Genomic DNA, 27,379 nt, shown 5'->3' with positions numbered 1-27,379 from the left:
TTGATAACTGATAGGTTGTTGTTTTTATGAATAACTATGTCTCCAAATAACAATGATTTTTTACTTTTGCTTCTGATAATATGTAATAGGAACAATTTAAATGTACATCACCCACAGATTAGGATTGTGGAAGGTATGTGGGGATTGAAATCTTCTAAATGTACATTTCCTTTCTTTCAGTTTGATCTCAGAAATATCCCAGAGCTCAAATATCATTATCATTTTCCTTCTGCATTCTGATCCTTTCAAAGATATGAACGGTTCTATGCCAAGAAGAACAGCAGCTTATATAAAACATACACATACGTAGATGTGTATGGAAAGCGTTCAAGCCCAATACAAAAGCCTTATATATTGAAAATAATTATTTGGGTGATAATGATGTGTCAATGTAGATTCCTTAAGTGTAACTAAGGTACAGTCTGGTGGGTTGGTTGTTTATAGAGGAGGCTGTGCATATGTAGAGGCAGTGGGTAAATGGGAAATCTCTGTACCTTCTGCTGAATTTTGCTGTGAACCTTAAAACTACCCGAAAGTAGAGGCGCCTGGGTGGCTCAGTGGGTTAGAGCCTCTGCCTTTCGCTCAGGTCATGATCCTAGAGTCCTGGGATCGAGCCCCGCATCGGGCTCTCTGCTTGGCAGGGAGCCTGCTTCCTCCTCTCTCTCTCTCTGCCTGCCTCTCTCCCTACTTGTGATCTCTATCTGTCAAATAAATAAATAAAATCTTAAAAAAAAAAAAAAACTACCCGAAAGTAATAAAGCCTATTAAAAAATAATGTTAATGTTGCAATGTTGAGCTGGAGAAGCTTGTTGTATAAAAGTCAGCTATCCAAGTTAAAACCTCTTTGATGTTCCTTTCAGTAATGATGCAAATCTTATATGTTTTATGATGTGCATAAACATAAAAATAAAAAAACAAGCACAAGGATATAGAAAAGCATTATTGGGTTTAATGATGAAAATGCATGGAAAATACATGTAATATTGTTGATTTGCTTATAGCCAGATGACCCATAGCCCTTGAATATATTTCTTTGTGCCAAGTTATTTGGTTTAGCTGCTTAGTTTGGTGCTCTGTTACAGAGTAGAATGGAAATGTTATTTCTGGTGTCACGTGTCACCTTGGGTTATGTCATCTGTTGATTCTGTGAATTCCAAAGATGTGCTTTGGAGGCAGGAACATGGGAAAGAGGTCATTGAGTGGGAGATGGAAACAAGGAAGGCAGAAGCCTGAGGGCAGTTGCTTCCCTTGGCTCGGCTCGGCTTTCTTTTTTCTTTTCTTTTTTTTTTTTTTAAGATTTTATTTATTTATTTGACAGAGATCACAAATAGGCAGAAATGCAGCAGAGAGAGAGAGAGAGGAGGAAGCAGACTCCCTGCTGAGCAGAGAGCCCTATGGGGGGCTAGATCCCAGGACCCCGGGATTATGACCTGAACCGAAGGCAGAGACTTAACCCACTGAGCCACCCAGGTGCCGCTTGGCTCTGCTTTCTTGAAGCAAATGCTTGGTTGATCCTGAGCCAGTTTATTCTTCTACCTCAGGTCTCACACAGAAAGCCTCCTCTTTGATGACACACAGTGACCTATACTTCTGTCTGAAATCTGTGCAAGCTGTGCTCTGTCTTTGCAGCATCTGTACAAAGTCTTCTGTCCCATTAGTTCAGTGATGGGCATCCCTTTGACCAGGACTCTTGTATTCCTTTCAGTTTGTGTAGGATGGGACAGCACGTCATGGGACAGCACGTCACAGATGCTCTTGGCGTCTTCCGTAGCAGCACCTTTGCCCTGAGCTCTTCAGAAAGAGGGAGAAAGTCTTAAACGGGACCCTATCAAACACATAGCCTTTAGTAATACTTACCTAATATGCTACCTTTCTTTTCTGGGTCCTTCTATGAACGTTTCTATGTAGTCATTAGCAACTGATTTGGCTGATGTGGGGGAAATGGTTCAGGTTTATTGACTTTTAAAGTTTTTGCCTATGTAATTTAGAAAGGTTCTTTGTGTATTATCTTTTAAAAAAGAACAACTTTTATTGTACTTTCTCCATATTTTTGCAGCATTCTATCTCTTTCTTCCAGCCTTTCTTAGGAAGTCTGAATTGTAAACTTAAGTGTTTTCTGAAAACTATTCTTTGTTTTCTACTTTTAGTCTCTGAACTTTCTCATTTTTGAATTTGAGAAATATAGACTTCCCTAACATCTATAGTGTTCCGTACTTACAGCCTTTGCACTCCCAGTGCAGGAAGAATGAAAGTGACCCTGGTATCTTTGGAGACTCTCAAACTTGGGTAGTTAACAAGGTTGCTCACACAGATTCACAGGAACAGGTTCAGCGGAAGCCCCGGCTTCATTCCTACACAGCATGGGCTGAACTTTGCTGTTTGCTGACTAAATGAATAGAGTTAACAAGATGGCAAGGGTTAGCAAATGTTTAATCAATGCACTGTTTCAGAGCACTCTAAAGTGAATCATTTTGTAAAAACGACAACTGATGATTGAATTACCGAATTGATCAAACCCTCAGTGAGGCAGTGGAATTCAGAGACCAAGAGCCGTAAGAGACAAAACAAAGTGATGTGCTCAAGTATGAAATCTGTTAAATGTCAGAAGTGGGCCTAAAACCAGTGTTTCCGGTTCTCTCTTTTCAACTGCAGCTGAGCTCTTTTTTTTTTTTTTTTAAGATTTTATTAATTTATTTATTTGAGAGAGAGCATGAGCTGCTGTTGGGGGGTGGGGGGGTGGCAGCGCAGACAGGGCCAGAGTGAGAAGCAGACTCCCTGCTGCTGATCATGACGTGGCTCAAAGGCAGTTACTTAACCAACTGAACCACCCAGGCACAACTGAGCTCCTTTTTTTTTTTTTTTTTATTTATTTATTTGACAGAGAGAGATCACAAGTAGACAGAGAGGCAGGCAGAGAGAGAGGAAGGGAAGCAGGCTCACCGCTGAGCAGAGAGCCCGATGCGGGACTCGATCCCAGGATCCTGAGATCATGACCTGAGCCGAAGGCAGCGGCTTAACCCACTGAGCCACCCAGGCGCCCCTGAGCTCCTTTTAAATAGCCTCATGAGTAGGACACGGTGGAGAAACTACCATACTTGATAAGTTTAGAGGGAGGTAATTTGAAAGTAATCAATAATTTCTCAGAAGTGAATCTGATTTTCCAGCCAAATCACCTTGATCTCTTTCTGTTAGTTTTAACAAGGCTTTGGGACATTCTTTTGGGAATTTGGTTGATAATAGCTAGATAATCAGTCTGTAAATTCAGAAATGAAGAAGAAAATTTAGCGTTGGTGTCTTTTCTTTATAAGGTAAAATATATATTTGAATTTATGATAATGTCTGTGAAGCTTTCTGAGAACAAATTTTTGTTAGAAGACAGTTTGCAGTGACTATACTTTATATCTGGAAGCAATAATGCCCTTCAATGTGAAGTGAAATCTATATATTTAAGTTTGAAACAAGAATTTCCACGAAATGTCTGTGATACAAATCACTGAGGGCCTTTGAAACTTCAGAATTTAGTTGTTTTGAGGTATGTTTAGTGCTATTTTCTGCCAAAGCATAATTGGCAACTGTCAAGTTATTTGTGTTACTGTATTTGCCATAAGGACATAAGTATTTCCTTTTAGTTTTAGCACATATCATGGCTGTGAAATATATCAAGGTTTTCAGAAGTATTCCCAAATATTTCAAAATTTTCTGAGGGCAAGTTTTTGTTTTATATTATCAAGTAAACCACTTTATTATTCTGGATTTGAATGTTGGCTTGCAGAGATTTGAAGGTAGGGTGTAGAAAGGTAGAGAAGAGTTCACAACTCTACACTGTGGTTTTTTGCATTTCCTTTGCTTTAGCATTTATGAATGCCCAACTCACTAGAATCTTTTCATTCCTTTCAGGTAAACATATTACCAGATATACAGCATCAGCTTTGCAGAAAAGAAGGATTATGTCAAATAATTAGAAGATTTCCAGGTAATCTCTAGTTTGCTTCCTTATGCACAAACATGTGAGATATATAGGCTCCTTCAGCAGATACTGAATAATGAGATCTTAGATCCTCATATTTAGCTCCTCTGTCTATCATTCCACTATCACAAATCATCCAGAATCCACAAGGTTCTGCCCATGGGGAGATCCTGATAAAAAGGAATACAAACGTAACTTTGATATTCTTTCTTTTAGTTTTGCCTTCTAACTTTCTAGGTGAATATTCCTTTCTCCCCTTATGTTTGTCTTAAAAATAATTGCTATTTTATTTTAAAAGCAATTATTGTAATTATTGAAATACTTCTTAATTATATAAAACAAGGTTTTAAAAAATTATTTCATCATGATTAAGTAATTCTTATCTTAAGAAATTTGTTTCTGCTTTTTTTTTTAAAGATTTTATTTATTTATTTGACAGACAGAGATTACAAGTAGGCAGAGAGGCAGGTAGAGAGAGAGGAGGAAGCAGGCTCTCCATGGAGCAGAGAGCCCGACGCGGGGCTCGATCCCAGGACCCTGGGATCATGACCTGAGCTGAAGGCAGAGGCTTTAACCCACTGAGCCACCCAGGCGCCCCTGTTTCTGCTTTTTGAAGTTCCCTCAATTTGTGTGTTTCCGACAGGATACAGAATGAGTAAATTCCATGTCTTGACAACATTAGAAATTTGGGACAAAAATTACCATCTCATTTTCTCATAGGTTCCCAAGGTGAGGGAAAAAAAAAAATATCAGATGGCCTGTGAGTCTTCATAGATCAAATTATAGCTTACTTTAAAACCCATGTGTGAAAGGGTTCCTCAAGTTTCTTGTTTAAAATCCATTTAATGTTAAACAGCTTATGCCCCTAGAAAGTATTTCACTATATAATTACAGTTTAGATCTGCAGAACTTCAATTCTATTTTTAAAAATTTAATTTGTGTCCTAGTGGGATCAGAAACCTCATATCCCATGGGGTTTTCCGTGGAGTTTCTGCTTCCACACAAAACATACAGCACATTGATATATCCCATCATAAAGACTAGTCTTCTACTATCATTTCTCAAGGATTAAAATAAAGTGAAAATGAATCAACAACTCAACTTTAAATTTAAGGTAGTCATCTAAAAATTAAAAATATTTGTTTTTATAAAAAAATTTGTTTTTATAGTTACTGTTTTTCTATGGCAATTGTAACTGACTCCAATCTCTAAGTTTTGTTTCATTTGTTTCTGTAAACTTCCAGCTGGGTAGTTTTTTTCATTTTATATAAAAAATAATGTTTTTGTGAGATGCAAGTAAAATAATTATTTCCATTAATATATTATTAGTCAGTATCTAAGGATTCTTTATTTTAGGTAATTTGAAGGGAAAATTTTGTTTCCATTTTGAACATAGCCTGCATATTTTTAAAGTATGTTTTTCTTTGTTGCTACTTACATTTCAAAATGATTGATTCAAAACATTAAGTTTCTGGGGCACCTGGGTGGCTCAGTCAGTTAAATGACTGCCTCCAGCTCAGGTCATGATCCCAGGGTCCTGGGATGGAGCCCTGTATCTGGCTCCCTGCTCAGCGGGAAGCCTGCTTCTCCTTCTCCCACTCCCCCTGCTTGTGTTCCCTCTCTCACTGTGTCTCTCTCTGTCAAATAAATAAATAAAATCTAAAAAAAAAAATCTTTAGCTTTGGACTTAGCGGAACATGTAGAATCACAGGAATAAAAGCTCATTTATACCTAGAAATGGGTTACCCCTTTAAAAAAATTCCCCAAACAACTCTTACATAAGTTCATATTTTATATTTTGCTTCTCTGCCATTAAGAAACTTTTAACTGTCTTCTTTGGCTTTAAATATTATTTTTTCCTCAACGACATCTATAGGTTCTAGAACATAATGTAGTCCTTCTCCACTCTGTCTAGTGTTTTAATTTTCTATTTAGCTCTGTGTCTAACAGGATAATTTCATGGAATATATAGGCATTTAAATAAAATTATTTCTCCTATCATGTTATCTAAATATTATCAAAGATAATTTTCTTCTATGTTTACCTTTAGAGGACAGCATATAAGGCCCCAGTATTATTTTCTGATAAGCTTTGTATAGGTATTTTCCTGTAGATGTTGCTACAAATATGGACTATGTGATATAAACTCAGTATTCACAATATTAGAAACATTCTATTTGTTGTGACTAATGAATATTGAATATTGAATACAAATTAGATAGCAACATGTTAGTACCTAAATATATACTACTATTAAAGAGGTAAGATAGTAAAACCAAGCAAACTACTTTATAATTGAGCCATTTTATTTAAAGCCAAAATGGCCTGTGCCAATTTAGGCTGTGTTTCATTTGGAGGTAGACAAGACCCAAATTTTTGAAACTAGAGATTTACCTCTGCTGCGTATTAACTCCATGATTCAGAGGTGGTTGGTTTTTCTGTTTGCTTTTTTAATCTATAAAGTGAGGCTAAGGAAACCCATTTCATAAGTTTAATTTTAAAAGCATAGTAGATTGTGTGTGTGTGTGTGTGTGTGTGTGTGTGTGTGTGTGTGTGTGTGTGATATTGGATTTAAAGAATAAAGCATATTATATATTATACCTAACACATCGTGCTTCAACAATGGTAGATGGATCATCCTAGATTCAAAAAATGAAGCAACAGGCCTCACAGTATTTAATATTTTTTCTCTTCATATGATTGATTATCACTATGATTTTATGTTTCGGGCAAAACCTGTGAAAGATTTGAGATTTTATCCTATTCCCAAGCTCACAAGTCTGCCTGCCAGTTTCCCAGGGCATGGGCAGAAGACATGAGATTCCCGGGTCAGAGACAAACAACTCTTATTATTTACAGCAACAGCAGTAGGCAGACTACTAGCATTTGCACTGGGTCACTGAATCCCAGTTCCCACAGGGTGACGCGAAGCAGGCGAGGTGACACTTGTATACTTAGTGGTTTGCATTTCAGTGGAGGAGCTCTGAGCTTAGGGAGTTAGGATGTTTTATAATGGGCAGTGAGCATGCCTGCCCTTTGCTCCAGAGAGAGACATTATTTTTGTTACACTAGAAAAAAACCTTCTCTTTGCTCCAGAGCGAGACACCATCTCTATTTTTCAAGGATATCTGCTATATAAATATCTTTGAAAAGATAGTTCAGGACAAAGATTGTCTGTGCCTTTGTTTGCAAAATGTACAGGAATGTGAAAGATGCATGGAGAAGTGTCTTCCAACAGTTTCAGAGAAGAATACCTGACAAGTTCTAGCTCTGAAGCTTAATCAATGTATGATAACTCCAAGCAAGATTTAAAGCCTAGTGGTGCTTCAGTTTCCTTGTCTATCAAAATGCAGCATTTGGCAAGGATTAATAATGTTGAGATTCCATGAATCCACTGTGCCTTTTTTTCATGCAGACATGCTGTCCCAGACTTTACCTTAAGCAGTAGGTGGAGACAGTAATGCCAAGAGAGGAAGCCGGATCATACTGGTAAATGTGGTTGGGACTGTGGGTGTGTAGCAGGACAGAGTTTGGGCCAGAGGTAGAGAAGTGTTTGAAGACAGCAGGTGAGATTAACACCGTCTGTTCTGTTCCATCACCAAACTGAATGTACCTGCCATTAGACTTGTGACTCACTTTGAAAGGCACAAATCCATGGAATTTTTACTGGCTAGCACAGAGATTTATTTTTACCTTGCCATTTAATGCTTTGCCTTTTGGGGAAAAAAAAGTTTCATAATTTTAGTCGGCCCAAACTCTGGCTAAGGGTTTTTGTTCCTTTTTAGTAAGTTTGTTTTTTAGGTAAAAAAGGATTTTGGGGCACCTGGGTGGCTCAGTGGGTTAAAGCCTCTGCCTTCAACTCAGGTCATGATCTCAGGATCCTGGGATCCAGCCCCGCATGGAGCTCTCTGCTCAGCGGGGAGCCTGCTTTCCCCTCTCTCTCTGCCTACCTCTCTACCTACTTGTGACCTCTTTCTCTGTCAAATAAACAATTTTTTTTTAAAAAAGGATTTCTTTCCCATATTTAAATGAGATATAAATACAAAACAAGACAACAGAAAATGTTTTTACTTGGGTTGTGAGTTGTTGTTTTTGTTCTTTTTTATGCAGTATCATCATCCAACAAGCTCTGGTTAGAAGTGTGCCAAATTTGGGGGCATTACTCATTCTTTCCTGTCGTTTTATCTTAGCTCTCAGCATTGGCTTTCATGTGAAGCTTGAAATGTACCCAGACTTGATGCAAAGGTAGCATTTTGAACACTTTAGACTCTATGTCCTTGTTTTAATCATAACATGTGGGTACATGAAGAAAAAGGAAAACAATAAAAAAAAATTTTGTTGTATTTAAAGATAACTGGGCTTTAAAAAATAATAGATGTTTACTGCCAAGTATAAAACACATCTTTTAAATAACATAATAGAAATTATTTTTAAGTATTGATCAGTAAGTTATTTATCTCATGTGGCACTGATGATTATTTTTAATATTCCAGGTCTAAAAATTCCTGTTTGTCATATGATGTCAGCAAAATATTGTCAGGGAGTTGGGTAGCCTAGCTTGGATTTAAACAAAGTGACATGGGAAATTGTCAAAGCCTAATACCATTTGAGAATTTTTGTTGCTTTCATTTTTTCCCCTCCCCTCTGCTATAACTTGGAGGAATATTCTCCTACTAACAAGTGTATAAGAAATGGGAACATTTCCATTGTTAAGGACTGGGGACTTGTTTCTACAAGGCAATCAAGCAAACTTTCAGAGAAGGCCAGCTTGCTTGTTCTTTGTCCTCTCAAATACAAAATCCCTTCTCTGTGTCTCCTGTGTGTTCCTTCATGTTTCTGTCTTTCCAAAGACTTCCACATCCTGTCCCATACATGATTATATCCATTATGCAAAACATTCTTTCCCCAAGGAAAACTCATCTCTTTAGTATGACTGACTTCAGTTAGGTGATAGCAGAAAGTAAGCTGATGGAACTAATTCAAACTAAATTACACCCTTACTCCAGTCATAAGCCTCTTAGATGTATTTGCATTTTTATAAAAGAAGCTTGCAAACCCAATGAATTTCTAATTGGTAGAATTTCTGGAAGTGCATTCAAATTCCCATTTAATTCATCAGCAAGCTCTCCACTTCCAAAGCTACTTGGATCCATCTATCTACTTTCTCTGTCTCTACCATGAGCAGTTTAGTTCAAGACAACATTCTCTCATCCTCTCCCCCTTTCTTTTCTTGCCTGAAAAAATCCACTCCATTACTGAGACTCCAGCCAGAGTTATCTTTCTCCCATCCCTTTCATAAATAAAGCAATTTTTTTAAAGATTTTATTTATTTATTTGACAGACAGAGATCACAAGTAGGCAGAGAGACAGGCAGAGAGAGAGGAGGAAGCAGGCTCCCCGCGGAGCAGAGAACCCCATGTGGGGCTCGATCCCAGGACACCGGGATCACGACCTGAGCCGAAGGCAGAGGCTTCAACCCACTGAGCCACCCAGGCGCCCCAAATAAAGCAATTTTATTAGACCTCCTTAGAGCAGTCTGTCTAGGAACTAACCAATGAGGTCCAGCTCTCTCATGACTTGATCCAAAGTTAGATTCTAGAACAGAATGTTGTCAGGGACCTGGGATGTGACTTGCATAAATTCATAGCAAATTCAGAAGTTTGAGAGGTCAGATAACCTACACATTTTCAGATTTGGCCTGACATCAAATTTATAGACTCTTTAACATAAGCCATTTGGTCTTCAAGAAGGGAAGAGGAGGTGAAGACGTGGGAAAGTACAAGGCGGTACCACATGGCATCACCCAGATGCACCTCAGCAACGTTGCAGTGTGAGAAACTTAGGGAAAATGCCCCCATGTTTTTCATCCCTGTAAAATTCAGTTACCACTGAGATCTAGATCCCACCCATTGATCCTTCTTCTCCCACCCATTGGTCCTTCCTTATCCCTGTACTTCTCGAAGCTCCATCCCCTCAGCATTTTCCTAAAACCTTGTTAACTCCAGTTTCCATTTTCCCCACAAAACCAGTAGTTTTACTAACCCCTGAGAACAATGACATTGGGTTTCTGTTAAAACCTTAATCTCTGCAGTTGGGAGGGATCATCAGCATCTCTTTGCTACTTCTTTTCACTGTCATCTGCCGACATCCTTATCATTCAAGATATTCCATAAGGAAATTGTCACCCAGGTTCATTTCTTCCTTTCTACTTCAAATCTGCTATCAATCCTGTCAGTTTTGATGCCCATACTGATGACCTTTCGTCCTCCTAACCTCACAGCTCTTCGATGTCATCAAATCCATGACCTCCATTTTTTTTTTTTTTTTTAAGATTTTACTTATTTATTTGACAGAGAGACACAGAGAGAGAGGGAACACAGGCAGGGGGAGTGGGAGAGGGAAAAGCAGGCTTCCCGCTGAGCAGACGGCCCGATGTGGGGCTCGACCTGAGCCATAGGCAGACACTTAATGACTGAGCCACCCAGGTGCCCCCATGACCTCCATCTCTTATCAACTTCAGTGTCCAACTTTGGTAGCCTTGCTTCGTACCTTTCACCACACAGCACTGCCCCGTCTTTGGAAGCTTACTCATTCATGACTTCATAATCAGCCTTTCTAGCATTTTCACTTCTTCAATGCCAGAAGCTGGAACCTCAAATGACACATTTGGTGCTCTTCATTCTGCTCCTTTCTCTGTCAGCCATTTTTGGTCAGAATTCCTTTCTTACCAAGCACGGACCACTGAGTCTGCCGCTTGAAATGTTTCCCTGCAAGCACTTGGCAACATTTGTATTTTTCTTCCACACCAGCCCTTAAGCCACTAAGTATAGAAAAAATCCTACAACCTGACTTCGCTGCTGCTACACAACAGACCCCAGAGGAAATCACACGAGTTTGTTGGGGTTTTTTTGTTGTTTTTTGTGTTTTTATCCTAAGGATGTCTTCCTCACTTGCTAAAATGGACAGAAAAATCATACTACTCTGCAGTTGTCAGCACCACAGCTGGCTCATGGCCCCTTGAAGCAGCCTGTCCCAATTTCTAAAATACTTATGAGGACACAAACAAATTAAAGAACTATGCCTAGAACTTGCAATATAGATGTAAGAGGAACGTCCATGCCTCCTAAGGCTGATGGAAGTAAACTGTAGTTCTTACTGCTCTGTTCAGTTCTCTGGAGACAGAGAAAATCCTCTCCTCCTTGGTCAGGGTATATTTCAAAAGAAAAGCCAGCAGAATGTGCTGATGGTGTGGATGGGGTTGTAAAAGAATGTTTGCTGCAGTTTCGGCCAGCCATCATTTGGGCTAAACAAGTTAGATACCAGGCATGGAGTTTAATCTGTCATTTAGCTATAGGTCCCCTAAAAGTCAAGTGGCAAGACAGGGACACATTCCTTCCAAATTGAGCATCTTGTTTTTTAAAATAAAGAAAGTATAAAGAGGAAAAAATAAATATCCTAAATTCGCCAACCCAGAAATAATAACTGGGAACATTTTTGTGTATTTTGTTACTCAAGAGTACGTTCCAAGTGAAGTCAATTTTTGGAGATTGACACTTTCTTTCCTCTGCGTTCCCGTTGTACCACATGACAACCTCCATTATAGCCAAGTCACATGGTATCTTAGCTGTGTTTGTATGTGTTTGTTTTCCCACACGGGGGCAGGACATTTTTTTCACTTCTCAAGTTCAGTGTGTGGTCGTCGTTCCTGGTATATAATAGGCCAGAGAGGATATTAATGGAGGGGATCAGGGATGTGGAAGGAGAGCCCTACACAACATCAGAGGGTCTTGGCAAAACTTGGGTGGATTCATCAGTTTACCCATTATGAGCTCAATGTTGAGTCGAGACGTTGAGGCAAAGGACAGGGGCTGGCAAATTTGAAAATACTGTCGCATTCCTCTAAGATAGAATTACCCATTTTAAGAAAGAAGGTATTTGCACTTACAAAAGTATGACAGAACTATTATACTATTACATATATGTAAGGCAGAGAGATACAAATAATATACATAAGGTAGTTTCAACTTACAGGTGATTACCACTGCAGCCAAAATACTCATGACCTTAGCGCTTTCTAAAAGGACAAGCTTGGGGCGCCTGGGTGGCTCAGGGGGTTAAAGCCTCTGCCTTCGGCTCAGGTCATGATCTCAGAGTCCTGGGATTGAGCCCCGCATCGGGCTTTCTGCTCAGCGGGGAGCCTGCTTCCTCCTCTCTCCCTGCCTGCCTCTCTGCCTACTTGTAATCTCTGTCTATCAAATAAATAAATAAAATCTTTAAAAAAATAATAAAATAAAAGGACAAGCTTAATACTTTCTCTCACAGTTGATTGATCATTCATGCAGGCCAGACATGGACTTGTACTTCTCTTAGGTAGACTCCTATTTTTGTACCATGTCAACTCAAAGGTCTTTATTTATTTATTTTTAAGATTTTATTTATTTACTTGACAGACAGAGATCACCAGTAGGCAGAGAGGCAGGCAGAGAGAGAGGAGGAAGCAGGCTCCCCGCTGAGCAGAAAGACCGATGCAGGGCTCGATCCCAAGACCCTGGGAACATGACCTGAGCCGAAGGCAGTGGCTTTAACCCACTGAGCCACCCAGGTGCCCCACTCAAAGGTCTTTAAATATTTGTTCACCATTTCGTTAGAGGAGAAGCTAAGTGCTAACTTCCAGGAGGATGGAGTAGGGACATAGTAATGAAGATTTTCTCTCTTTCCTATCCCATACTGTTTTAGTACTTCTTATAGATTTAACTCGCAGGACAGTTTTCTTCATCTTAATGGTTCTACATTCAGACCAGAGGAAATCCAATACTTCTTGATGACTATTGTTCTTCAGCACTTTTTCTCTGTGGATCCTTTGAAAGCCAGGGTGTCTGAGATATGGTCAGAAAACCTACATTAGAAAGAAAGAGCATTGATCTCGATTGCAGTGAATGTTACATGGGTTATTTTTCTTTGTTGGACTCTAAACCTTGGGGGGGAAAAATCTCAGAAACTCTAACAAAGAAATGAAACTGCTTTGATCAATAACGTGTGGGATCCTACACTCTTCATCCTTTCCTCTGTTCTTGTTTCTTCATCCTCTTGGGGGCCCCTAGAAGCAACTTCCTGACACCTACCCGACCCCAGAGAGAGTTCTGCCTGGGAATCATTGCTTTAGATAAGGAACTTTAGAATAGAGAGAGTTAATAACAGTCAGTGGGGGCAGAAAATACGGTCATGATTCTGTTTGTCCAAGTATGAAAGGGAGAAATGTTCTTCTCTTTCCTTCTTGTATCCTATTCAGGTTTTTGGCCACCTATGAGAGGGAAGTTAATGAAAACAGAAGTAAAATTTTTAGAGTGATCAAACACGAATTTTTAAAATTCCTTTTACCTTTCCCTTTCATTAGAGCTTTATGACATTGGTAAGATACATTCATTATGAAAAGATTAGAAAACAGAGATAAACAAAAAAGGAAAAATGTAAATGGAGTACAATACATAATTTTTCATACCTTCCCTGTTAATATGTAATTTTTACATACTAGAGTAACAGATATCTCAAATGTGAACAAATTACAGCATATTTATCAGTGGAAAAAATGAAGACATTTAAAAATGATGGAAATCTACATTTATTGTCACAGAAAAATGTTTATATTGTTGAGTTAAAAATAAAAGAAAGAAGAGTAATCCCTTTACATGTGCTGTACATCATCTACTTTATAAGTTTTGCCTCTGTATACCATAGCCATCTGTAAAATGTATATTAACAATGTTTTCTCTTAAAAATATATTCTTACGTATAAGCATACATATATTAATTCATTCAGTGCTCACAGTGTCTCCATAAAGGAGATACTGTTATTTCTCTTTTACTCCAAGGTAGAGAAATTAGGTACAATTCCCAGAACCTCACATCTAGCAAGTGGTATATGCCCACAGGCACAATGAGTCCGGAGCCTGGTTTCTTTTTTTTTTTTTTTTTTTTCAGCATAACAGTATTCATTGCTTTTGCACAACACCCAGTGCTCCATGCAAAACGTGCCCTCCCTATTACCCACCACCTGTTCCCCCAACCTCCCACCCCTGACCCTTCAAAACCCTCAGGTTGTTTTTCAGAGTCCATAGTCTCTTACGGTTCACCTCCCCTTCCAATTTTTTTTTTTTCGGAGCCTGGTTTCTTAAGACCTCACTCTGGCTGGATCCTCAGCGTGGCCCGCAACACTGAGGCAGTCTACCTTCCTGCCAGGTCTCCCCTTATTCCCTCAACCTAACTCTGCTCAAGCCAATCTCCTCCTTCTGCTGTCCCTTCAACAGGCCACTTAACTGTCCTCTCCTCTTCCTGCCTTTGTCCAAAAGACCTCATTTGAACTTGATCATCTCTTTTAAAGACCTTTTCCCCCCCAAATGCCAAATTCCAAGGCACTAGGGCTTAGGACTTCAACATACGGATTTCGAGGGGACGTAGTTCAATTCGTAACAGCCAGAGATGGGTGGAGGAGGCAAGGGGCTGTGACGGGCCATTCCACTGGATCCATATGGAGAGAGGAGAACAGACCCTCAAGGGAAAAAAGAGATATTGGACAGGCAAAAATAGCTTGACTGATTATGATAAAGCCCACTGCATTCTCTACGCAGAACAACCCCTTCCCCTGCCCCCACCGCAAATCATTTTGAAGTGAGAGAATAGTTATCTTCTCTTCAACACCCAGAACTGGATCCTGTCCACTAGGTGCCCAAGTGCCCTTCTGCTGGCTGTATGTGGCTTTGTCTTTCTGCACCCTGCTTTGTTCCTACTTCCTGCCGCAAAGCCCAGTTCTCACATGTCCTCAGACCTTGTCTCTGCTCTCCAGAGCCAGCTGATTTAATAAATTAATGAGTGCTGCTCCGCTCTCCGGTCTCAAATGCACTTCTTTTTTCCCCCCAAACATACTTCCGCCCAAATGAATAATTCTATTGGTTAAGAATTTCAGACACCATTGCAGACTAGTCAGAACCTCATGGAAACTGCTGAATCATGCAAATGTGGCACTCACCTACACAGTCTGACCCAACCATAAAATTCACTGCTCTGCCTGTGAGACCTAAATCTCTGAGTTAACTAATCACAGCCAAAATCAAGTGGAGGTTTTTTGGGAAACTGATAGCAGAGCCTTGCTCCATTTCCTTGAACGTGGGGGAAATTATCGGCTGTTTAGTATATAGTCTGTTGTTTGGAAACTACAGAATTCTTCCTTCCACTCAGCATTTCTTAAAAAATAAGAAACAAGCTTGTCAGTGTGTTTAGGAGTACACACACACACACACACACACACACACACACACACTGTATAGTGCTGCATACCTGGCCACTGGCAAGATAGAGGGGAAGGGCGCTGGTAGCCAGTAGCACTGGGATGTGTGGATGAGGCTGAGCTTTAAGGGACTAATTTTGTCGTTTTCTCTTTGGGAGAAGCTGGACCGAGATGACTGACCCAACATTGTCTCTCGCTCTTGTATCACTCATGGCTTTACACTTTGCACATTTGGCAATGGGGCCGTTTGAAAGGCACAGCATGTCCATTTTTCAGTAAACATTTGGCAGCTCGTTGACATCTCTGAAGTCCTGCTAAAGACCAACCAGCTGAGGGATCCCTCTGCTCTTGGTAGGGCAAGTTTGGTAAATCTTTACTGGTTTGTGACCTCTGTACTTCATGCCACCAGCTAGGTATTTCTATTTGACTTGGAGTTTGTAATCTTGTGCCAAATACTGCTACATGTCAGAGGCAACATTGCAGAGCACACTTAAAATATGTGTGATCCTGATGATTAATTCTGAGTTTCAGTGGATCACAAAGGAGAGGTGGTAAGATTGGTAATCACTTTTGTGTCTAAATCTCTGTGGCAGGCCCCATTTACTTATTTTGATGAAAAATAGGCCAGTAGCATTGCATCTACACAATACCAAAAAACTCGTTAAACTGTGAAGAACTTCAAATGATAAAGGTTTTTTTTTTTTTGTATTACATATTGAAAACTCAGTTAACTGTGTTTGTTTATTTCATGGATTTTGTTACTCTGTCATCCCAACCTGCATTTATTAATCTGTAGTTGTATATCTTGTTATGTGCACATTCCACAACTTAGTATGTAGTCTGCTAAAATAAGCTATACTATGTTTGTTGGCATTTTCCTCAATAATTACATCACCCAAGAAGTGATTGTGCCGTTTTTCCCACCTCAGGTCTTCCTGAGCCACTGTATTTGTAACAGAAGTATTAGCAGTGAATCTGAAGTCTTAATAAGATGCCTGAAAAACGTAACTTGCTTTAAAACAGACAAAAAAGTTCTTACAGAAGTAGCCAAACTTTTTATTTTCAAGTGATCAAGGGCTGCGCTGTATGGGGATTACAGGAGCTAGGTTAAGAAAGTTGCAGAAAAAAAATCAGGTTCAAGGATTCAGCTGCTTGAAGTGGTGAGAATTCATCCTGACTGTTACATACTTGATTTGTGAGTAAACTCAAAAAGCAAAGGAGAAGTATACTGTAATTTTGATTCATTTATCTATGCACTTTTAAATCTATCTAGATAAATCAATAAAAATATAAATATATATTTATATGTTTATATATCAACATATGTTGATATATATATTTAATTTTTATATTAATTCAATCTATCTATCAAGAAAGAGTGTGGGTGTGTGTTTGGTGCTGGAGAATAAAATGTGTGTAACTTCAAAATAATCTCTCTTCCAGTCTCCTTTTGGTGGTAGAAATAGATATTGAACAACAAAATTGCAAGTGTTATGAAAGAAGAACATTGTTAGTAAGTTTTCTCTGCTCATTTCTTTGTCCATTCGTTTTCTTGGAAGTCTAAGACCATGAGCTGACTTTTGATTTGCAAGATATCATCGACATGAGGAAATAAAATCCCAGTAAAGTGATGCATTAACTGTAATGCACACAACTTCTTAAAGGGTATGTTATAGAACACATTATTCACGGGAAGATGCTTCTTGTTTTGACTAGTCTCTTGAATTTCTCATTATAACTGTAATAATTAATACCAATTTATTAAGACCAAAACACTTTAACAAGCATTTAATGTCTTCCAATGGGACACATTCTGTTGAAAAATATATTGATGAAGACCCAAAATGAGAGTTGCAGCAAGCCATATACAAAGTCAAATACATTTATTTTCCTAAATAGAATCTTAGAATCCTTCATTTGTAGTTAAAGTTGTGATTAGAAAGGATACATGTCTTGGCAGAACGATAATTAAGTGAATAAATGGGGTAGTTTTGGAAGCTGTTGTACTCGTTGATGGTGGGTTGGGTGCGCTTCTGTCTGGGAAAGCAGCATAGACTCTATTTTATAGTAAACCCCATTCAAACCCTCTGATTCATGACACCAGTAACTTTTGAGACAATTTTCTTTAAATCTCTCTTAGCACCATCTATTGGTAAAATAATGGAACTTTCTTTTCTTCTGAGTCATTTTAACTAATGACATCATAGAGTCATGGCAGCAGTACAATCCCAGTGTTAGTCATTTCATAAGAAAATGTGTAGCAGATCAAATAGTCAGCTTACCCCACAGAGGACAAAAGTAGATAATTCGTTCATATCCACTGAGAGGGCCTTTTGAAGGCCCATTTCGCCTCACCCATTTCTGAGCATCTGTAAGAAAGCATGTACCTGTAAGAATTCTAGCCTTCAGGTGCCTAGGTGGCTCAGTGGGTTAAAGCCTCTGCCTTCAGCTCAGGTCATGATCCCAGTGTCCTGGGATCGAGCCTCGGATGGGGCTCTCTGCTCAGCAGGGAGCCTGCTTCTTCCTCTCTCTTTCTCTCTCTCTCTCTGCCTGCCTCTCTGCCTACTTGTGATCTCTGTCTGTCAAGTAAATAAATAAAATCTTAAAAAAAAAAAAAAGAATTCTAGCCTTCTACCTAGTAAAAGTAGAAGTCAGCAGTCCTGCAGTCCAGGTATGAGAGGACCTGAATTCCAGTTCCACCCATCTGAAGTAGAGTCACGGGATTCTGGGAGAAGCACTTAGTCCATTTGTGCCTCTTTTCTAGGCTTGTGAAAGAGGAACAATTATACCGACCATTCTATTCTCATAGACTTGTCATGAAAATGCTTTATAAAAGAATACATCTTGTAAATCTTTAAAAGTAATATGTAAGGCATTATTTCTATATTACTCAGGATGTCCATGAATTGACTTGGAAAGGAAAATTAAGTGAGGTTTTCAATTCTCCACTTTGACATAAAAGTGTCACAATAACATATATTGTTCTTTTTGGAGGCACTCTGAGTTGGAAAGAAGTAGGCAAGTATTACCTAGAGTGAGAGGTTGAATCTGAGTCATCAGAGAATAAGTACTAAGTTTTGGGTTGTTTTGTAGACAATTATAGTAGGGCCTCTTGATTTATGGCACGGAATTATTTTATAGATAAATTATCCTAAAATAAGAGCAGGAGGTAACATTAAGTTTTTATTATATGTCAGGTACTGTCAAGCCATTTATACTTCTCTTCTAAGTCTCTATAACCATTTATGAGGCATTTACTGTCATGAGTTTTTAAAATACAGACACAGAAGCTCCAAGAACCTCTGGGAAACATAACCAGAAAGAAGCAGATCTATACCTAAAGTATATATTATACCCCTTCTATTAAACTTGAGCCACTATACTGTATTTTAAGTTTGTTTTATAATATGAGAAAATAAGAGAGGAGTTATTTAAGAAAGCTAATACCTGGGCCTAATGAGAAATTGAACTTGTTTATGCATTTTATGATGATGATGACGATGTTGATTCTTTCATCAACTAAAATAACCCTTTTAATTTCTTATTTATCATAATATTTACATATAGGCAGATGTTATGTGAATTTGCACAGGCAAAACATTGTTTGTTTTGTTTTAATCTTTAAGTAGGGAACTCAATAGCAGACAGAAATTGCCAGTCCTGGATAGTGAGAAGCTTGGCTCCTCAACCCTGACGGTCATTCCCTCCTGGGGGTCCCCTTGATGTTTTCCTTCTTACCTCTTTTCTGATGTGCCCACCCTAGGCTCAGCTCCCCAGACGACTTACAGCCTTTCTAGGCAGAGTAGAAAATTCACCACTGCGAACCTCATGCTACAGCCCCATTCCCGGGGTCAAGGGTGAGTCGGGTGTGGTCACAGCCACCAGGCTCAGATCTGGGCCTTTGGAATTCTAGGAACCACACTGGGCCACTTAGAAGGGCCCAGAATTAGTTGTCCTGGCTTTCTGAAGCTGCTTTTCTGATCTTCATTGGGAGGGTTTTGAGAATTCTCTTGATCATGCAGCCAAACAGGTTGATAAAATACCAATCTGGGGTTGTGGATTAATAGATCTAAGTAGAACAAAATTATGTTTTGTGGGAAATACATGACTTCTGTGGAATTAATGGTTCTTGAAGGTAGTTTTCAGAACAAGTGCCTGCTCTGACCTGATTGCACGTCTGCTGTTGGACAGGAGCTATGAGCAGACTGAGCCAGATTTACACATATGTGTAAATCCCATCTTGGCCACTCAATAGTCCAGTGTCCTTGGGCGAGTTGCTTACCATGTCTGTGCTTCAGTTTTCTGTTTGCCGTATAGGGATGATAATGGCTCTGTCTCCTAGGACTGGTAATGGGATAGGATGAGTTAATACTTTTAAAGTACTTAGAACAATGCCTTGCACAGAATGAGCAACCCACAAATGTTTAGTATTACGATTGTTTTTTCAATAAGTATTTTCACAAATATTAATTGATGATTATTAACTGCTGCTTTTATCTAGTTTGGTGAGATACGTTTTTCAGAAAATGTGGGAACAAGAAAAAAAGAAAGTGTGGGAATAAAATCAGGATCTTAAAATAGTCACAAAAATATTCCTTGCCTCCACTTACCCTCACTGTCTTTAGATCCTTTCATCTCAAAATCCTGTTGCCAATCACTTTTGGATCATCTTTCTGTTCTTATCAGATCCCCATCCTTTTCTAATAACAAATATATTTGTTGACCTCTGGTTGGTCTGGAAGGTAAATATCTCTAATTTACCGGTACAGACAATTTCAATAAGCCAATATAATGGCCAGACTTTAGTATAAAGGACAAATGGAAGGAAAAGCTTTATAATATAACAGTTCATACTCTACTATGTAAATTTTAGGCACATAAAGTGTCATGAAATTGTCAAATCCTCCATTTATATTTTGAATCACCATAAATGTGACAGATACAAATTCAGATCTGTGCCGTTGTATTGAAGGAAACTAAGATTCCAAGGGTCACATCACTACTGGTGATGTGCCTTTCCAAAATGATGAATAATTCGAGAAAGTCACAAATTGAATATAATTGCACTCCTGCAGAATTCCATGTATATTAAAACTGGGTAAAATGCTTAGAGTTTACATGGAAAATGGAGTCAAGCTCTAGGTTGAAATAATCACCATCAGGCATTTCACCCACATCAATGTCAAGAGAGATATTCAGAAGTGATGTGGGGTGAGGGAGAATTTGTTGTTGTACACAGAGTGATAGTCAACATGATAACAGCTGTTGTGGTTTGTGCACGGGCCACTGAGAATGGATGGCTCATTATCCAGACAGATGCTGGATTTTGCACCTTACCAATGCCTTCCAAATAAACATCATCTTGATCCTATCTAAAGCAGACATCTCACATTTATTAAATTATTATCTTTAATCCATTTCATCAAATTTCATTAAATTTTATCCATTAAATTTCAGTAGCATTCCTGATCATTGCAATGCCCTCAGATATCCTCTTTGTCTTTGAGGGTTTATACTGTGTGTTCATGAAGGCAGTCCTCACATTCCTGGATACCCTGGCCACTGTTTACTGCACTTCTGCTCTGCTGCCCTGTGTCCGTCTGCTGCAGATGTACACCAGTGGTCATGTCCACCAAATGTGCTGTCAGTGGTGGCCCACATGGCAGGCGCTGCTGCTGCTGTGCCTTGTTAGTGTCTGTGCCAAAATGCTAACTAAGCCCCACATCAGGGATACCAAAGTTCATGGTATGCCTGCTTCTCCCATGGCTGCTGCTGAAACTGTTGGTGCCCCATCCCATTGTAACACTTTCTGTTTCGCTGGAAGGCCTTTGGTATTCTCAGACATGTGAGTAAGTCAAAACTCAATTGACTTAGTAGTAAAGGGGGAGCGGGCTATGGACATTGGGGAGGGGAGGCGAACCATAAGAGACTATGGACTCTGAAAAACAACCTGAGGGTTTTGAAGGGTCAGGGGTGGGAGGTTGGGGGAACAGGTGGTGGGTAATGGGGAGGGCACGTTTTGCATGGAGCACTGGGTGTTGTGCAAAAAGAATGAATACTGTTACGCTGAAAAAATAAATAAAATGGAAAAAAAAATCAGTAGCTAAAATCCTTCTTTATAATTCTTTTTTTTTTTTTTAATTGCATGTAACGGTATACTCTCAACCTCTCATGGATAATTGGAAGAAAATTTGCCTTAGTGTTGTTTTTGCTCTGACTGAAACCTGCGGTGGAAGACAGGCTGTGGTATATAGGAGCAATGCACTAGAAAGTGTCCTTCTCTTTCTTGTTCCTTTATCCTTGGGCTTATCTTGCCAGCCACCTCTTTTCTCTTTAGAAAGATTCCTTATGATTAGACTTCACCCACAGTTCTTCCGGTTAAGGCCAGACATGGTGGACTCCTAATTGAACACAGATTAGTTTCACACTAAAATTCCACTACAGTGGTAAGTAAAACCAGGTAACCGTCTTGTCCTCTCCCATTGATGATAGGGTTTAAAAGAGCAACAACAACAACACAAGGAGGTCTCTTTTCCTTCTCTTCCCAATTTAGGGGGTTGTGAGGATGGCACTGAGCATTGTTGAATTCTAACAGTGTGACAACTGAACCTGAAATATTTGTCTTGACCAGAGTATGGAAATAGACATGTAGACCTGTATTTATCCCTCAACTATAAAGCCTTAACTGTTTATGTCCCTGTGTTCCAAATATTGCAGAAGCAGAAAGTTTACTTTGAATCTAAATACAGAATTGAGAAGAAAAGAAGAAAGATTACATGGTTAAATAAACTGGTCTTTGGCCTAATTTATCTTTTTCAGTTCAGTATTTTGTAATGTTTCTGTTTCTAGATTCCTTCCCTCTCAGTCCCGGGTAGTAGGGCAGTCAACAGCCAATTTTAGAAGAACTGGTGTCATTTAAGGGAAAGAACTTTAAACTTTATTCATAGCAGGCTATAAAAAGCAAAGACACCACCCACAACGTGATATTTAAAATTTTCCAGTTACGTGATTTATTGGTAAATCTACACATGTGTTGTGCCGAAAGCAAAATAAGCAATGTACCAGATGTACTCTAAGTTTTTTAATTAAGACTAATTTTACCTATAGGACAAGTTTTAATAGGAAATTTTCCTGTTTACAAGCTATGGAAACAACATTTTAAGCCATTTGTGGGTGAAAAGTCCTTATTAAATAGAATTTGGCTCACAGGGAATAGCAAAACTGAAAAGCAACCAAAAAACCTAGAGTCAGTTTAAGTCAGTCTTAAAAATTTCTAGTCAGAACCATGTGCTCCAATGTCAGCTCAAGTTCTAGAAGTAATGGAATACTGTAAATATTTTAAGTGACTTGGCAAATAAAAATCAGATTTGGGGGACTGAAGAAAACACTGAGTCAAGAGCAAAATTCTCTGAGAAATCAGAGGTTGGAGACTAGGTGAGTAGTTTTGAAGCACTGTGCTGAAAACCTGAATTGCAAATCATTTGATGGTAGCCATGAACTTTTGTCATTTTTCACTAGGTTCATGAAATTCAATGAACAACTCTTGTTTCAACATTTCTTCTAATAGAAATTTCATGTATTTTTCTTTAAATCTGATTTTGCTGGTCTGCCAGTGGCTACCCTTCCCTCACAGTAGAGTGCCCCAGCCGCCATCTTGGGTAAAGGGGCCTGATGTCGGGCAAAGGGAATGGAGTCACTAATGGCAGGGACCTAGGTAAAAATGGCCCTTTTGAGAGAATGTTGAGCATTATGTTGAGTTAAGCAAACAAACCAAAAAACACTCCTTTGACAAAAATAGGGCTGACTTAAAAAGCCTTGAGTAGTAGTTCAGATTTTTAAATTTTTCTCTTTTTGTTTTGAGGAAAGGAGAGGTGGGTACAAAAATGACAGTTAGGGGGAAATTAGCCTTTTCAACACACAATGAAATTTCTGCCAAATTCTACTTTTATAACCCACATCTCTCACTGGGCAACACCCTCTAGCTCACTAAAACACCGCCTGTACAACTTTTCTCCTAATTGGTTTCTATGTCCACTCTCCTCTATGAAATCATTTATATAAATCATAAAAATAAATCTGTTTCTTTCCATTACTCCAAACAATGTAACAAAGACATGGTTCCCACATAGGTATGTATCATTCTTTTGTAGATCGGAAAGGGTGAGGAGAGTACCTGTACTCATAATTTTTTTTCGTAATTACCCAGTGATTTCCCCTTTTGTCTTAAAGTTAGCTTGAATTTTTTCCCCCACTACTTAGCAATCAAGCTTTTTTCGTTTTATTGTAAGATTTTTTTTCCTTTCTAAAATTTATTTATTTGACAGAGATCACAAGCATGCAGAGAGAGGCAGGCAGAGAGAGAGAGGAGGAAGCAGGCTCCTCGCTGAGCAGAGAGCCTGATGCGGGGCTCGATCCCAGGACCCTGAGATCATGACCCGAGCCAAAGGCAGAGGCTTTAACCCACTGAGCCACCCAGGTGCCCCTGTAAGATTTTGTTTTTAAGTAATCTCTTCACCCACCATGGGCTTGAACCCATAACCCTGAAATCAAGAATCACATGCTACACCAACTGAACCAGCCAGGCACCCCAACAAACCAAGTTTTTAAATTCAGTTTCCATTGAGTCAAACTACAACTGAGAGTTGGATTGGTTAACTCATGACTCTGAACCCCTGACTGATGCCAGAGCTCATGAGATTTTTTAAAGCAACAACTAAACATTTTTAATTTATTGAAAATGACTAGATGTTATTGGGTGCCACATAGTCATTTCCCTAAGGCATTCAATATATTTGGTAAGAAAAAAACAAGATACAAATGACTTGTTGTCCACCATCCACCTATTTTAAGGCATTTGAGTGGCAGTTTAGAAAGGGATGTTCAGTCTGGGATTGCTATTCAGGGACATACAGACAAGTGAGGTTAATTGAGATAAAATGCTGATGTCAGAACTAAAGCTGAGTTAGATTGTATTAAATCTGGGAAAAATAATTCATATATGTATTTATATATAAATTAAATATGTATGTTATATAATTTATATACATAGACATGCATATATATATAATCTACATGCACATATATACCAAAAGAATCTTGGCAATATGAAAGATAAGAGATATATAAAGAAAATATGAGCAATATCCTTGGGGCACCTGGGTGGCTCCTTTGGTTAAGTGTCCAACTCTTGGTCTCAGCTCAGGTCTTGATCTCAGGGTTGTAAGTTCAAGCCCTTCATTAGGATCTGTGCTGGGCATGGAGCCTACATTTAAGAAGAAGAAGAAGAAGAAGAAGAAGAAGGGGGGGAGGGGGAGGGGGAGGAGGAGGAGGAGGAGAAGAAGAAGAAGAAGGAGGAGGAGGAGGAGAAGAAAGAATATCCTTATAGAAAATAGTCATTGAATTTAATGTTCTGACCCAAGTTCTACAGGGAGAAGAGCTTAACTTCAGGGTTTAAAATCTATACAAGAATAGGAAAAGAAAAACTTGAAATTTCAATCACCTAATTAACATTTTTAAAGACCAGCAATTACTTAGCACTTCAGATATGAAGACCCCCCTCCCCCTTTGGCTCAATTAATTGGTTAATTCTTTAGTCATTTACAGGATATAAAATAGATCAAATGTACCTGGCTAATGATCGTCTTACCTAGCTAAGGCTGAAAACTGAGACACCTTTCAGAAATTCTTGTCAGGTTCTGCCTGGCTCTGACTCTTGCCCTTTGTGTCCTCATCTATATTAGGAGTGGACTCATATTATGATGCCGCTCAGCCAAGCCCGACCTCCACAGACTCCAATTATATCACTGGTCAGTTGGAGAGGGGAAAGAACTTGAGGATGAAATGTTTCCATAAAAGTATGTTGCTCAGTGTCCTAACCAAAAATCTTTTCTGACATATTTCCATGTTACTGACTTCTTTCTGGCATTTGGATCTCTGGCCCTCATTAAATTTGTCTTGGCAACTGGCTCTAGTCTCTGTATTCTATATTTTTGTCTCAATCCTGGAGTCAGATATTATGAAAATACAGATATTCTAAATATGTACTTGGTTCACGTTTAATACATTTACTGATAAATAGTGTAGAAGTAGGGAAGCAGATTGAGACAATACTATGCACATTTTATTGTACCAAAAACATAGGGTAAAAATGGAAGATTGAGTTGGTCTGTGAAGTTGCCATTGAAGGAAAAATAGGTTAATGCATGGTTTCATTTAAAATAGGGGCAATAACCCCCAGTGTTTGTGTCTTACATTTAAATTAGGACTGACTTCAATATACTTAAAAAGAATTTAGAATCTCAAATTTGTAGTAAGTCATTAATTATTCTGATGTAAATTATATCAATAGTATTTCATGGTTTACTCCAGAAAATGTTCCTGAGAAAAAGTTTAATATTAATAAAGTGATTAACTTATTTTCACAAGGGGTGGGTTTAGACAGCTCTTCTATTATCATATTTGTTGCACTCTATGTATTAATATTGTGTTGGAGGTTGTGTTTCAAATTGTTATTAATGATGCTCATTAATTTATACTGAATTATTCATCTTTGGTCTTGCTGAACTAGTCAAGCATTTTTTCCCTGGAAAACTCATGCAGAAAAATATCAAAGCAAAATTAAGCTGCCATAAAGTAATAAAACAATCTTTCATGCTGCTTGGCCATTGCAGTGAAATCACAGGGGCAAGAAAATTGAAGTAGTAGTCTAGACATAGCTTTTATTACCAAGGAAAATGAACAGAATTCAAGGTTCTTATGTTGTCATGGTCAAAACATAGAGCAGTCCATGGGGAAAATTGTTTTTGTACTATTGCATGACTTTGACACTTCCACTGAAAAAGAACAGAAAGGAGAACATTAATGGCTTGCATTTACTGAGTGCTCAACAAGCATTTGATTGATTGGTTAGTTGGTGAAAACTTTATACGGTGACTACTTCTTTCAAGCACATTGTTGTATTACTGATCTGGTCATTTTTATGGGTCAGATGGTATCTCCATTTACATCAGGACATGGACTGTAACTTATTTCTTACAACACAAAATGGAAGTTATTCTTTTCCCCCCAAAACTACTATACTGACAGACTATGATATTTATATTTGTAGTTTGATGCACCCTTATTTGGCATCATAAGAAATATATTCTGGGAAACTATAGACAATAAACTATTGGTATCAAATCCACATAGGTAGTAGTGTCAAATCTTAAAAAAGGAATTTTGAGTTGCTTGGCTTAAGGTTAGAATTATGTATTAATAATGACGCTTGCTCCCTCTCTCTCTCTCTCTCTCTGCCCGCCTCTCTGTCTACTTGTGATCTCTCTCTGTCAAATAAATAAATAAAATCTTTAAAAAAAAAAAAAAGGGGGGCGCGTGGGTGGCTCAGTGGGTTAAGCCGCTGCCTTCGGTTCAGGTCATGATCTCAGGGTCCTGGGATCGAGTCCCACATCGGGCTCTCCACTTGGCGGGGAGCCTGCTTCCCTCTCTCTCTCTCTCTGCCCGCCTCTCTGTCTACTTGTGATCTCTCTCTGTCAAATAAATAAATAAAATCTTTAAAAAAAAAAATAATGATGCTTGCATAAAATGAAAGTGAAAAATTTATAATGAATTGATGTGTTTGGAGCACATAGATCCTCAAATTATACCATTTAAATTCAAGCGTAGGTCTGAAATAGTCTAGGGACTTTTGTCTATGGGTCATAAATTTGTTGACTAAGAGCTAGTTCTGTTGACCAAAAGTTGGTTGTGTTGGTGTTTGTGAAAAAGTATCTTCCTGAACAAAACAGAGAGGAATAGGTTTAAATCGTGCAAAACTGGGTCAGTCTGAGGCTTACCCCATCCACAGAAACCTGGCCTTAACACAGAACTCCTTTAAGTACATGAAACAGGAAATGAACAGCTTTGCTGGGTGATCGCAATGCTAAATTTGAGGAAAGTCACTAAAACCAGTGTGTTTTTACAAGCTACTTCAAATAAAATTGCTGTGTTTTATTTTGGTTTGGAAATATGCTTATCACATATTTCCTGCTTTGTTCTTGAGTGACTAATGTCAAATGTCACATGTTTAAGAATCACATAAAAAAGGATTTAATAGGTTAGACTTTGATAGTCAGCAGTAATGAGAAATACTT

General features: G+C 38.7%; 1 protein-coding gene across 2 annotated transcripts in view; it reads left to right on the top strand.

Moving 5' to 3' along the window:
* CPED1 (cadherin like and PC-esterase domain containing 1) overlaps positions 1-27,379 on the top strand; it is a 276,516-nt gene that overhangs the window by 61,655 nt on the left and 187,482 nt on the right. For both annotated transcript variants that reach the window (XM_046020852.1, XM_046020851.1), the window contains exon 4: positions 3,898-3,973. In XM_046020852.1, coding sequence (XP_045876808.1) covers positions 3,898-3,973 — 76 coding nt within the window. The remainder of the gene's footprint in view (positions 1-3,897; positions 3,974-27,379) is intronic.

The sequence above is a fragment of the Meles meles genome, chromosome 10 (assembly GCF_922984935.1).
Source record: "Meles meles chromosome 10, mMelMel3.1 paternal haplotype, whole genome shotgun sequence".
Lineage (NCBI taxonomy): Eukaryota > Metazoa > Chordata > Mammalia > Carnivora > Mustelidae > Meles > Meles meles.
Note: the sequence above shows the minus strand (reverse complement) of the source record. Positions and strands in the feature narration are given on the sequence as shown.